The sequence below is a fragment of the Alexandromys fortis genome, unplaced genomic scaffold, assembly GCF_014885135.2.
Source record: "Alexandromys fortis isolate MF-2015 unplaced genomic scaffold, M_Fortis_MF-2015_v1.1 scaffold_99, whole genome shotgun sequence".
Classification (NCBI taxonomy): Eukaryota; Metazoa; Chordata; class Mammalia; order Rodentia; family Cricetidae; genus Alexandromys; species Alexandromys fortis.
This window is the reverse complement of record NW_026067982.1, coordinates 2,650,486-2,664,914: the sequence shown is the minus strand read 5'-3', so window position 1 is coordinate 2,664,914 and position 14,429 is coordinate 2,650,486. Positions and strand designations below refer to the sequence as shown.

The following is a 14,429-nucleotide window of genomic DNA, read 5'->3' as shown; positions in this document are numbered from 1 at the left end:
GGGAGTACTAGCTGCTCTTCCAGAGGACCTGTGTTTGATACCCAGCACCCATGTGGCAGCTAACAACTGCCTATAACTCCAGTTCCAGGGAATCTAATGCCCTCTTCTGGTTTCCATGGATACTGTGTGCAGGTGATACATATATGGAGACAACACCTATTTAAAAGTTTAAAGATTTTTAAGAACTGGCATCCAAAAGTGCTTTGGAAGAGCTGATATGATATCTGGTAATAATTTTTAAATGTATTATCATATATTAATTCATAAAATGATTTTTGTTTTAATATTTTAAATTATATTTTTGGTTAGCTGTTGTGGGAGCAGGTGACTATTTAAAGAGCATTAATTCTGCCAGTCTATGAACATGGGATGTTTTTTTCATCTTCTAGAGTCTTTAGTTTCTTATTTTTTACATATTTCATTGTTTAGCTCTTTTAAATCCTTGAGTTTATGCCTAGGTATTTTACTGCTACTACTAGTGTAACTGGGTTTCTTTTCCTCATTTCTTTCTTGACAATGTCCTTATATATATATGTAAGAAATCTGTTGGATTTTGTATACTGATTTTTATGTCCTGCTTCTTTTATAGGTTTTAAAGTCTTTTGGCAAAATCTTTAGTGTACAATGTGGTAGAAGTATATTTAGAGCCATTTTACAAACTGGAAATTATATCCTAATCTCAAATCAGAATTAATTCATTATTTTATTTGAATATAATGTGTGCTAGTGCCTGTGAGTGCCGGGGAGGACGTCAGATCCGTTGGATCTGTAGTTACAGGTGGTTCTGGGCTGCCTGATGTAGGTGCTAGGAACTGAGCTTAGTCCCCTGAAAGAGAAGTTTGTGCTCTTAACAACTGAGTTAGCACTCGATTTCTTTTGAAGCTAAGTTAGCAATTCAAACAGCAAGTTGTATTTTGTTTGTATTTTAACCTTTATTTTTGTTTTATTTCTGTGTGTGTGTTTCACTTGCATGTGTTTCTGGACACTCCATGCATGCAGTGCCTATAGAAGTCAGAAGAGGCATCTGTTCCCCTGTGACTAGAGTTGAGCTGGATAGGGGTGCTGGAAATAGACCCTGTATCCTCTGCAGGAGTAGTCAGTTCTTGTAATACACAGCCATCTATCAGCGGTTTTTCCAGCCCCCAAACAGCAGTTTTAAAAATATACTAACAATAATATCCAGCGATATTCTAATTTGATACTTAAGCTGAGGAATGATGGCAGGAAATTACTGCAAGTCTTGTTTTCCACAATGAAATTATCTTGTTTGTGCAAACAAAGTAGAAAATTATGTATGTTATCTTTAGGCAGCTCCAGTTATGCCTGTTTTGAACCTAGTCACTACCATGCATTTGTTTTGTGTGTGTGCGGGTGTCCACTGCAGATGTGTGGAGACCGGAGGAGAACATCAGATGTCCTGTGTTCTATAACTCTCCCTTATTCCTTTGGGATGAGTTTTTCACTGAACTTGGTTGTTTTTCTGTCACAGGGAACCTCCTCCATGCTCCCCATCACTAGAGCTACAGGCACATGCAGCCATCTGTAGCTTTTATGTAGGTGTCTGAGATCTGAAGTCAGGTCTGTATGCTTGTGTAACAGGTACTCTTTCTTATCTACTAAGTCATTGCCCCAGCCCAAGATGGAGGTTTTATCTCTCCTATTCTTTTTTCCTAAGTTTTCACTGACTTTTGAGCAAACATAGGTAGTGTACAGAACAGCCTTGTTGCTGTTTCTTACCTGAGCAATGGGTATAGTTCAGTAACAGCGTTTATATAGTATATGCAAGTATTGTGCTTGAACCCAGCTCCAATGAATAGCAATGAACACGGTACAGAAATAAAGTAAAATTCAAGAACCAGCCATAGCATCTACAGCTCTAACAACACCAGGAATTGGGTGGGCATAATAAAAACTAAAAACTTTAAAGATGTAAAAAGGAAAGCAACAATTAACAGAAGAAAATGAAAAATGAAAAGAAAGTTGAATATTCAAAATGTGGAAAGGGAGAAAGCAGGAGAAAGAAGGTTGGAATTTTAGAAAGGGGAATGAAAGATGGGCTGGACAAAAGAATTAAGAGAAGAGAAAAAGTGACAACAAAACCCAGAATAATAAACGTGTGTATAGTAAATATGTGTAGGAAAAAGGACCAGATAAAAGATTTTACTATTAGAAAAGTAACAGCAAAACCCAGTGCAATGAGCATGTATATATAATGGTGTGTGTATATATACATACATAAGTAGTGAAATTATGAACTTATGTACCTATTAGTAAATACTAAAAGGGAATGAGAGGCAGGTTTTAACAACAACAACAAAAAATGCCTCTGCTTAAATGATTATGCAGGCAGAAGTGCCTGTTCTGCCTCTGCCAGTCTATACTTCTTTCTGTGTTTTGACCATAAGCTCCCTGGAAAAGGCTAAGACACATTCCATTTTTCTGTGTGTGGCCCACTACTGGGTCAGTAGGAGTGGTCAGCATCAGAGTGGGCTGGAATGACTTTCAGTTTCCTTGTGGCTGATACCAAGTAGCATCAAACTCAGGTTTACTCAGAGCAGATAAACTTGATTTATTTCCAGGGCTGAGCTAACAAAGCAGAGCTCTGCTGAAGCCCTGGACCTCGGGCGCCCCTTTGAAGTCCATGCAGGGCATTCCTTCTGTCCTCCGCCTCACTGCATAGCTGGCTTCTGACTGTTTCCGTTCCCAGTCTCTGAGAAGCTGAACTGTGCCGCTGTTCTTATCTGCCATATGTTCTTTCAGTTCTCTGATAACAGTTCCATGAGAATGAATTTTTTAAACACTACTGTTTACTTTAAATTATTAAATTTATAGTTTATAATTGCATTTACTTTGAGGGCACAAAGTAACCACTCTGATTAATGAGTACAGAATGGACTGATCAAGCTAAATACGTCATCTCAAATACTGAAACCTTCCCTCTGCCCCGTTTGTTGGCATGGGATCATCCACTATCACAACGTTGAAGGGTCTGTAGTGAAAGCATTTACAATGTATTATCTTAGCAATTTTGAAATGCACAATCCTTTACTGTTCACTGTATTCACTGTGCTGTCTGGTATATGTCCTCCTGGTCTCCTGTAATTCCCCTCCTCCTGTCCTCTTCCCTCTCTAACTGCCACCTATTCTTTGCTTCTTCCTAAATGTCTGTCTTTATTAATTTGCATCTAGGTGAGGACTTGGAGTGTTTGTCTTTAGTGCACAGCTCATGTCACTTGGCATACTGTTTGATACTGTATTTATAAAAATGGCTAAAGTTTGTTTTTAAAAGATGAATGGTGTTGACAGTAGTTTCTATCCTGCCTGGTCCCACAGCCATTCTGTCCCAAAGAAACACACAGAGGTCTACATTATATAAACTGGTTGGCCTATTAACTCAGGCTTCTTCTTAACTCTTATAACTTACATTAACTCATAATTCTTGTCTGTGTTAGCCATCTGACTTGGTAACTTCTACAGTGAAAGCATTCTCATCTTGCTTTCTCTGTGTCTGGCTGATGACTGTAGGCTCAGCCTTTCCTCTTCCCAGAATTCTCCTGTTCTCATCGCCCCCCCTCCCCACTTCCTGCCTGGCTACTGGCCAATCAGCGTTTTATTAAAACAATACAAGTGACAGTAAAAGACCATTGTCCCACGGCAGAATGGTATTGTGTGTGTGTTCCATTTTCTCTTTTCTGTTCATCTCTTTTTAATTAAAAGTGTGTATATAATGCATGTGTGTGTGTACACATTTGCATGTGTGTGGGCTGATGTGAGGTGTCTGCTGATGTGATATGAGGTGTTACCCCCTTCCCCGTTTTGTTTGAAGTAGGATCTGTCACTGACTGGCCATTGAACCCCTGTCTCTGCGCCCTACCCCACCCACCCGAGCTGGAACACAGCCCTGTGAAGCAGTGCCTGGCCTTTGTGTGGGTGCTGAGGATTTTTTTTTAATGATTTATTTACTTTTTATTTTATGTGCATTGGTGTGAAGGTGTCAGATCCCCTGGAACTGGATTTTCAGATAGTTGTAAGTTGCCATGTGGATGCTGGGAATTGAACCTGGAAGAGCAATCAGTGCTCTTAACCACTGAGCCATTTCTCCAGCCTGGTGCTGAGGATTTGAACCAGTCCTCATGCTTCCCTGCTAAGCACTTTGCCCGTTGCATCATCTCTAGCCCTTAGGTGTGTTTTCTTGCATTTTTCTTGGTGTAGAATTAGGCTCCTTACCCATTTTGGATACTCTCCTCTCTTGATGTGTGGTGTGCAGATGGTGTCTCCATCGGGAGGGGCCCGCTGACCGTTGTTTCCTTTGCTGTACCCACCGTTGTAGCTTGATAGTTTTTGTTTTTGTTGCCTGTGCTTTTAGATGAGTCCCTCAAAAAAACAAAAACAAAAACCTGTGACTAAGTGTATAATCCCCGCCTTTCAACCTGTGTTTAATTCTAATAACTTTGAGTTCCTGATCTTAATGTTTAGGTCTTTAACCCATTTTTGGTTTGATTTTTGTAAATTATAAACATAGTGGTATTTTTCCTATCTACTTGTATCTACTGTATTTTATTTCTATGTCAAGGCAGTCATATGACTCAGAATCATAGGAGGAAAGAAGAAACTTGTAAGCTTACGTCTTTGCGTTCAGATGATTTTATATATAATTTCGTCCAGGAATGTAAAAACTGCTAGATCCTTGAAAGTTTATATCAGAAGATAAATAGATCTTCTCAACTGATTACTTCATCTTATTCCTATCCAACTGAGTGTTTTCTGTCCTCAAAGGCTGAAGATTTTTATGGCTTTAAGATGTATGTTACCCTTGGGCCTCTTTGAGATCTTTATTGGATTTTTACTTTGAACTTTTTTGTTGTTGGGTTTTTTTTTTTTTTTGAGACTGAGTCTCAATTTGTTGCTGAGGCTCACTGATAATTCTCACGTAGTCCAGGCTGGTCTGACTCAGGGATCCTCTTGCCTTAACTCTCAGAGTTTACAGGCATGAGCCTCGGTGCCCAGCACTTTTTTTTTTGGGGGGGGGTGGCTCTTGATCCTCTTGTGTCGTATTCCAAGCACTAGAGTTAGAACATGCACCATGGTGCCCAGCTAAATATTTTTTATGGAATTTTGCTTCCACTCCTTATAAGCTCACCTGGCATTGTGTGTCTAGTATAGTTTTAACAATATGCAAATAGCAATAACTCCTTTGAAATGCAATTATGTGGATGACAATAAAGGTACTCTTATCTGAAACCTAAACTGTTGGATTTTAAAAATGACCTTGCAAGACTTGCCAGCGTATTCTACTAAAAAGGAAACACATTTTATTCGTACTTGGCCTTTTATTATAATAGTGTGCCGTTGAGCTAATTGAATTCAGCTTACTTCAGATGTTTAAAAGTATTTCTTTCCAAAAGCTTCCTGTGTTGGAGAGGGCCCAGTGGTTGAGCTTGTATTCCTCTTCCCAATGCCATATCAGGTGGCTCACAGCTGCCTCTAACTCCAGCTCCAGGGATCTGATGCCTCTGGCCTTAAGAAACTAGCACAAGCTTGCACATACCCAAAAAAGATACAAACCACATCATTAAACATAATAAAAATATAGATCTCTAAAACAACAACACGAACAGTTCCTTTAACTCTGAAATGTATAAACTAGTTTTCCAGCCAGGAATAGTAATGCAAGCCTGTAGTTCCCGCACTTAGGATAAGGGAGTAGGATCAGGAGTGGCAAGTCTGCCTCAGTCACGTGTCGGAGTCTAGGCCAGCTCCACTACATTTAACCCTGTCTCAAAGCAAACAAAAAAAGGACTTTTTCCCACCTGAATATTGGATTTATTTTTGTTTAAAGTTGTGCCCTTTTTTTTTAATTGAGTAATAATTTCTGAGTTGATAACTTGTATGACTAACCCAATTGTATTTTAATTTTAGCTTGTATTTACTTTGTTTTGGGTGCAGCTAGTTCCTTCTGTGATTTAGGGGGTCATTTATTTATTGTTCATTAGAAATTTGTGAAACTGAAAGTTAGGTATCAAGTTAAATATTTGTTGAGTAAGTTGAGTCGTATGTTTAGGAGTGGATCCAGGGCTTGTGCTTGATAAATACTTGATCTACCATATTGAGCTACGCCTCAGAAAGTTAATAGGGTCTTTATATGATGTGAATATAGTCTTGTTTTTGGAATTTGAAGTGGTCTTTTAAAAAGCTGTTTCTGCCCAGCGTTTGGCACACACCTATAAACCTATAAACTTGAGAGGTTAGAGATGAGATCAGGGGTTTAAGGTCATCAACTACTACTAGTGAGTTGGGCCAGCCTGAGCTACAGGAGTCTGTCTCTCTCTCTCTCTCTCTCTCTCTCTCTCTCTCTCTCTCTCTCTCTCTCTCTCACACACACACACACACACACACACACACACACAGTCACACACACTCATTCCTTTGAGGCATAATTTACACATAACAATGCATCCCCTATTTATTTATCTATCTATCTATTTATTTAGCGTGTGTATGTGGGAGTAGGCTTCCATTTGAACACAGGGTCTCATGTATACTTAGTAAGAATTCCAGACTGGGTTGTATCCCCAGCTCTAGAAGATGTCATTTTAAATGTACAATCAGGTTTTTTTTCTTTAAAATTGATGAATATGCAAAACTTACATTAAAATTTGATTTTAAGTGTTCAGTTTAGAATTTTAAAAATAGTTTATACAGGTCTGGAGAGAAGGCTCTGCAGGTAAAGGTGCTTGCTGCCTAGCCCTATAAATCTGAGTTCCATCCTTGGCACCCCATGGTAGAAGGAGAGAACTGAATCCCATGAACTATCAAGTAAAGAGTCTCAGTTTCTCCACACCTTCCTTCAATGCTTATTATAGCTAGTCTTTTTAATTTTAGTGTTTATATTGCTTTAGTTTGGTTTCTGTTGCTGTGATTAAACAGTGACCAAAAACAAAAGTCAGCTTTAGGGGAAGCAAAGGTTCATTTTATCTTGTACTTTACAGCCCATCAATGAGGCAAGAACCCAGAGGCAGGAACTGAACTTAAGAGGAACACTGCTTGCTAGTTTGCTTTTTCAGTTTTACACAGATTTACACCTTCCTTATAAAGCCCAAGCCCAACTGCCCAAAGGTAGAACTGCCCTGGGCCCTCCCACATCGTTAGCAATTGAACAAATGTCCCCACTGGCACGCCCTGAGTCCAGTCCTATTGACTCAGTTCCTCATCTGAGGCTCCCCCTTTCCAGGTGTGTCAGGTATGCAACCAAGATACTCCATTACAGTGTTTTTAATGTTATTTCATTGTGCTATTTTATGTCATTCACATGCCAACAGTTCACCCATTTCACACGTATAATTCGTTAACATGACAGTTTGGTTAGAAGTAGCACCCTAACACCTCTTTATACAGAGTGTCTCAAATGTTTGGTTGGGGCCTTCACCCCACTCCCCTGGCATTCATCTTAAAATGTTGGGCCGAAAACTCCATTCTAAGCCCCTTCTCCTGGGAATGGTTGCAGTCCAGACTGCACCTCCAAGAAAGCCCGCCAAACGGTGATCCTTCCCCAGGGAAGGTCAAGACCACTCCCACAGGCTATTTAAACTCCCCCCAGAGAATGAACACTCCCGGCTTTCCCTGGTCTTTCAGTTCTCTGTTCCACTCTACCTGTTTTGGGGGGGGGGGGGGATGACACATGACCACGGACAGGACTCTTTCGGTCTGATCTGGTTTGGTTTGGATTATTGCAGAGCAATGGCAAAGGAAAAATACTTACCAATGACCACCACCCCTGATGATTTTTATCATTCCTTGAAGAAACCTATACATCTCAGTTACAATTCTCTTACCCACCTTCCCATCTAAATCCTAAGCAACTTGTTTACTTTCTGTCTTATAATCTTATCAGTTCTAGACAATAAATGGAATTGTTCAGTATGTGGGTGTTTATAACCAGCTTTGTGGTGTGTGTGTGTGTGTGTGTGTGTTGTATATATGTACTTGTGTGGGTATTGTGTTCCTTAATCTCTCTTCATCCCCCTCCCCTTCTTTTTTTTAAACAGTGTCTTTTCACTGAATCTGGAGCCCATTAATTTGGCTCATTATTGGCTGGCCAATGAGCTCCAAGGATCCCCTTGTCTTAGTACTCCGCACACACTGGCCTTACAGACCTTTACCACCAGGCTCAGCATTTTACATTATGCTAATATATGACAACATTGGTTTTAATTGGTATCTGTTGGTGACTGGGATGACAGTGGTGGTGGGGTGTGTGTGTGTGTGTAAAACTATGACTTTGCAAAAAAAAAAAAATCCTAAGCATCTGCAAATTCAGCTGTTACCATGCTTAACTACTCCTTGTTTCACTCCCCACAAAACACTGTAACACTTGGTTAGTTTCATACTTCTGCGCTTAGTTACTTATTTTCTTTTTCTGTTTTGCAGAATAAGAAAGCTAACCTGAATTTTGGGGAAAGAACAGAGTGAAGAAATAAGGATAGAAGACAAGGTTTACCGGTTTGCATAATGTAAGTTCTTTTCACTATTTTTGGCCTAAGTCCTGTATTAGCTGACAAAGCTGTTTCTATGGAAACAGAGTCCAGCCTCCTAAAATGTCAGAGGAATGCTGATCACTTAAAACGAGACTTTACATGCTAAAAGGAGAAGGAAAGATGGAGCGGGGAGGGGTAAGACTCTAGGTGGGTAGTGAACGTATGTGAAGTCTTTCTTTCCCATCTCTCTCTCGACCGAAAATTTAAGATTATATAAGAAAATTTATATATAAGTTTTCCTGATAACCTGCTTTGTTTCCCAGCCTTGGTACAAATGGTTGTTTCTTGGTATTGAGTTTAGGTTTCCTCCCTCTCTATCATTTGGTCATGTGAGTTCCATTTATCTACAACAGGTCCTACTTTTTTTTTTTTTTTTTTATTGAGAATAAGAAAAAAAAGTTTCCGCCTCCTCCCAGCCTCCCATGGATGGTTGTGCTTCAAAATGCAGCACAAAGAACTGTGTCCTCTATTTTCCTTGTTTCTTGTCCCTCTGGTTTAAATGTCTGCATCCTCTTCACACTTAATGATACTCTAAGTTTAGTTTAACAGATATTTCTTAGACATTTCCTTTGTCACCTTTGTGATGTTAGGTCCTAGAGATGTAAAAATAAGACATAGCCTGTTCTTTAATACATTTGGGATCTGCTGAGGAGAACCAGAGAAAAATAAGCATTTAATTTTTTTCTTGCTCTAAGCTGAACGGTTAGGAGAGATAACCAAAATAAAATGTTAAGTGGATTAATGATAGTTGTAGAAATCTGAGAATAAAGACTAGATCCATAATTACAAATTTAAAAATTAAGACTTTATTTTTGGAAATATGTATTTTTAAAATTAAAATTAACCATAACACTATAGTAACTCCTATGCAAAGTTCTGATTACTTATAATGAAAACATTAAATAAGCTGCCTCCAGTTTAATTTATATCTTTTATAATGAACACAGAAAGCTTAAGGCTCACCTAATATAAATCCAGTAGCTCTAATTTTCTTGGAACTAATGGTAAATATGGTGCTTCTATATAGATCATGTGCTTATAAATAAGAGACTTAAAATTTGGAGGATAACCTGTCATTATAAAAATTCAGTTTTAGCGGCTCATGTAATTTGTATCTGTTTTCCGGGTGGTTGGCCTTAGTGGCTCTCCTAGAGCCTGTGTTCATCTGTGTTAAGCAGTTTGTCTTTTCTCCTTTCTCACTGTAACGGCAGCTGGAAGAAGACTGACTGGTACTAGGAATACTGTCTAAAAACCTGGATTTTACTCAGTCAGCATTGTACTCTAAGCATATTTACTGAAGTGATGCTCAACTCAAGGAGGAGGTAGGCTCAGTATTGTAAATATTTTTAAAGCCTGTGCAGAAAAAGCTAATTAAATTTAATGTGTGGGTCTGCACACATAAACAGCCTGTATATTTATGCCTAAATGACTTGATGAAAAGCTAGTGACATTGAATAAAATGTTTTCTATTTAATTTATTTTGGAGGACTCTTAAGTTAGAATCAAATTAATACTAATAGTACATATATTTATTTTGTAATTTGTATACATTATCTTTTTTAAAGCTAAAAAAGTTCTGTGAGTAAATTTCCTAAGTGACGCTGTGGTTCAGCAGGAGCCAAGCTGGGAAATACAGTAGAGCCCAAGTGAAAGCTCGGTGCTCTTGTCTGTGTGCTCCTTCTGCTGGAAGTCTTTGTGTTTTTAATGCTACAGAAACTACTGTTTTCTTTAAATGAGTCCTTACAAGTTAATCTTAATTTTCCTTATAAAATTTCACCAGTTATAAAGACTAACGTTCTACATAGTCTTTTCTAACTATGTAGTTTTGTCCTTAGATAATTTCACTGATAAACCTTGTTTTTGGGCATCATCTTCATTGCAAAACCCCCTATAAAATTTAACCTAAAAATACTTTCTGTATTTCAAGTTAGCCATTAACATGGCTGTGCCATGCACCAAGTTGTAGTCAGTTGTTCACACAGCCAACTAATCCTGTGTGCCTTAATTAAGCATAAGGTTGAGATGTTTAAAGTGATTGTTGAAGTATCTTTAGCCCCAGAGCACCTGTTCTCTACAAAGTTAATAGCCAAACCATTTTACTTTCTCACTCTGTTAACTGTTACAGTGAATCACTTTTCTTAACCTGTAAATTGAATAGTATGCTTCATATTCTTGAGAGACAACTTTTTAAAGAAATACCTTGATGTTCTCAACATTATCTGTAAAATGAAGGGAATGGTCTTAATCTGCACTGTAAACTATATTAAGAACTTAGTAGATATTTTCTGTATTGTATAGAAATGGGAAATTGGCTATGTAAATTTTGTTTTTATATTGTAATTCTTATACTTTTCCCTCCATCTTTCCCCTTAGATTTCCCTCATGGATACATTTTCATAGCATTATTATGTGATATAAGAAGTTTTTTTTCTTTGACGTAACATGGATTTTATACTACAGAATTAAGAGAATTGGCTGTATAGGAAAAATTGATATATAAAAAGTGGTGCATGTTTATAGATAACCATGACAACATCGTATATGAATGGGCATGTAACAGAGGAATCAGCCACCGGAATAAAAAATCTTGATCTTACATCACCAGAGGAACATCAGAAGCACCGAGAGATGGCTGTTGACTGCCCTGGAGATCTGGGCACCAGGATGATGCCAGTGCGAAGAAGTGCACAGTTGGAGCGTATCCGACAGCAACAGGAGGATATGAGGCGTAGGCGTGAGGAAGAGGGGAAAAAGCAAGAACTTGATCTAAATTCTTCCATGAGACTTAAGAAACTAGCTCAAATTCCTCCAAAGACTGGAATAGATAACCCTATTTTTGACACAGAAGAAGGAATTGTTTTAGAAAGTCCTCACTATGCTGTGAAAATATTAGGTAAGTAAAAATAGCACAGTACGTTTTGCTTTGGTTTATGTATACTCTAACAAAAATATGTATGGGATGGACCAGATTTAAGAGAATATAAGTAATGCCAAGACTAAGATCAGTTCTTTATACTTAGAACAAAAGCACTGGTTTAAATATTGTTCTGGTTTGCTTTCCTTCGCCATGATAAACATCACAGCACAACTTATGGAGACAATGATGTGCTTCGCATGCCCCAGTCTGTCATTGAGGAAGGCAGGGCTGCCTCCCGGTTTGCCTGCGACTTGCTTGCTCAGATTGCTTTTTCTGACTGCCAGGGGTGGCTGTTCTTTTACAGACCTTTCCTGGGGAGACACAATACATGTCTCTTCATCCCAGAGAAGGAGCCAGGACAGACCAAAGTAAAGGTTCCACCAATGTCCAGATTGCTAAGCCAATGCATTTGCGGGGGTGGGGGGGTACTGATAAGACTATGGGTTACTTACAAGGAGTAAGGGTAATGTAAAAGCAGCTCAGCACCAGGAAGGCTACCTCAGTGTGTGTAGCCGCTGCCCAAAACTGCAATCTTCACTCTCTCTGTGCAGCTGGTAGACAGCTTAATGGTCTGAATTTCTTTTTCAACCCTTTCAGCTGGCCAGAGTCTCCCCTCTGCCCTCAATTATTTACTTTCTTTCCCACTGCTGGGTAGGGCCCCTGAAGAATCAGATTCTAAGTTCCTGTTCTCCATGACATGTGTCCTTTTGTTTACTTACTGAGGCTCATGATCCTCCCCCTCCTTCCTAGAACAAACGTTTAAATTTGAAGGGAGTATTACAATTCTTATAAACATGCCATATGGTGGTACTGCCCACCGTGGCCTGGGCCCCCTCCCATCAGCCATGCCTACAGGCCAATGTGATAGAAACAGTTCCTTAACTTAGATTCTTCACAGATAAGTCTAGGTTTATGTCAAATTAATGAAAACCAGCACAACTGGCCCTTTGCCAACATGATATACAAATGCATTACTATTAAACCTTAACCGTTCTTTTCTTGTCCCTAATGTATCGTGTTAATATTAATATCACAGTATGAGACAATCTAACTTTTAAAAGTTCCATGGTCTTTTAAAAATTCCTGCAATTTAAAAGGCCAAATTCTTTTTTCTTTTTTTCTTCGAGACAGGGTTTCTCTGTAGCTTTGGAGCCTGTCCTGGAACTAGCTCTTGTAGACCAGGTTGGTCCTGAACTTACAGAGATCTGCCTGCCTCTACTTCCCAACTGCTGGGATTAAAGGTGTGCACTATCACCACCTGAAAAACCCAAATTCTTAAAAATCCAAAAATCTCTTAACCGTGTGCTCCTCTAAAACAAAACAAAAGGCTAGAGAGATGGCTCAGTTGCTATGAGTACATATTGCTCTTCCTGAGTTCAATTCCCAGCATCCACATCAGGTGGCTTACAACTGCATATAACCCCCAGCTCCAAGGGATCACATACCACTGACCTCTTTGAGTACTTACATTCATGTACACATCCGTACACATGACTCAAATAGTAAAAATAAACCTTAAAAAATAAAAAAAAAAACAAGTTATATACTTTCTTATTTTAAAAGGGGAAGATCGTTGAACAGTCAAAGCAATATCACAACCAGTAGTGTAAATGGCTCAGAGTCCCATGTCTGGGACTCAGTTATGATCTTCTAAGTATCAAAGGGCTTGGGCAGCTCAGCTTCTTAGCTCTGCCACCGGGAAAACGCATAGCTTGTGTCATAGGCTCAAGTTGGTTAGACTCCACTCATGCTACTGTCCTTGGTGGTTATCCAACGGTACTGTCTCCAATATTCAGTGGACGCTCCATCTTCACCAATGGTCTCTCAAGTCCCCTCAGGGATTCCCATCCTGCCCGGGTGCCAGGCCTCAGCCTGTCTTCCTAACCTCTTCAGTCCTGAAATTTTGTTGCCATTAAAAATCCCTTACCATATGGGAGACTTTCACATTGCCAGTTTCATCTGCAGTCTTGAGATGCAGTCTTAGCTGGAACCACAGCTTCAGTGTGTTCGTACAGAGGAAATATGCCAAAAAATTTCACCTCAGTGTTGCTTGTCTCTTGTTAATCACAGCTGATTTTCAGAGTCTGCTAACTGGTATCAGTTGTCCTATTGAAGCAAACATTTCACTTCAGTTATGCTGGTCTTTTAGAAATCACTGCTGATTCTTCAACCTGAGCAACCAGAAACCACAGATTGTTAATTTGAAAATAAATAAACTCTTTGAGAGCCTCTCAGACTTCCCTTTCCTGGCTAGTCTCCACTACTGTGGTCCGGTCTGTCATGGCAGTACTGCACTCCTGCTACTGCTCGCTGTCCTCACTTGGTTTTTGTTGCTATGATAAACACAACCACTGAGCGTGACTGGGGTAGAAGCGGATTTATTTGGCTTACATGTGCCAGTTATAGTTCATCATTGAGGGAAGGAACCATGGTGGAAAGCTACTCATTGGCATGATCCATGTGGCTTGCTCAACTTACTTTTTTATACAGCCCAGGACCACCTGCCTAGGAGTGGCACTGCCCACAATGGTCTGCGCTCTCCCACATCAGTCAGTATTCAAGACATGCCCATGAGCCAGTCTGATTAGTTCCTCAACTGAGAAGTCTGTCTTCCCAAATGTGTCTAGTTCTATGTCAAGTTAACAAAGTCAACCAGCACAAATGATCAGGTCCTCCAGGCTTTATATGTAGAAAGCATTTCACAGGTGACCTGAAATTTTCATCTTTTATATTAACTCAAATTTTTTTGTCAGACTACTTAGAAGCAAAGTTAAATGATAATGGAAATAAATCTTAAAATCTATTTTATATGACTGTCAGTAAGGCAGATAGGAACTGTTTATGTGGGATCAACTTATTATCTCTAAATTCTGTTGCCAGACAAAAGCTGAAAACCTGGACCTAGGATTTGATTTATATGCAAAAGAGTTCTGCGTCCAAAAAACATGAGAATATTAGGTTAAAAACCTTCTCATTAA

The 14,429-nt window shown here is 39.2% G+C and overlaps 1 protein-coding gene across 1 annotated transcript in view; it reads left to right on the top strand.

Moving 5' to 3' along the window:
• Pals1 (protein associated with LIN7 1, MAGUK p55 family member) overlaps positions 1-14,429 on the top strand; it is an 88,780-nt gene that overhangs the window by 32,334 nt on the left and 42,017 nt on the right. Inside the window, exons 2-4 of the mRNA XM_050158606.1 lie at positions 8,428-8,510; positions 9,746-9,856; positions 10,908-11,427. Of these exons, the coding sequence (XP_050014563.1) occupies positions 11,061-11,427 (367 nt within the window). The 5' untranslated portion in view covers positions 8,428-8,510; positions 9,746-9,856; positions 10,908-11,060. The remainder of the gene's footprint in view (positions 1-8,427; positions 8,511-9,745; positions 9,857-10,907; positions 11,428-14,429) is intronic.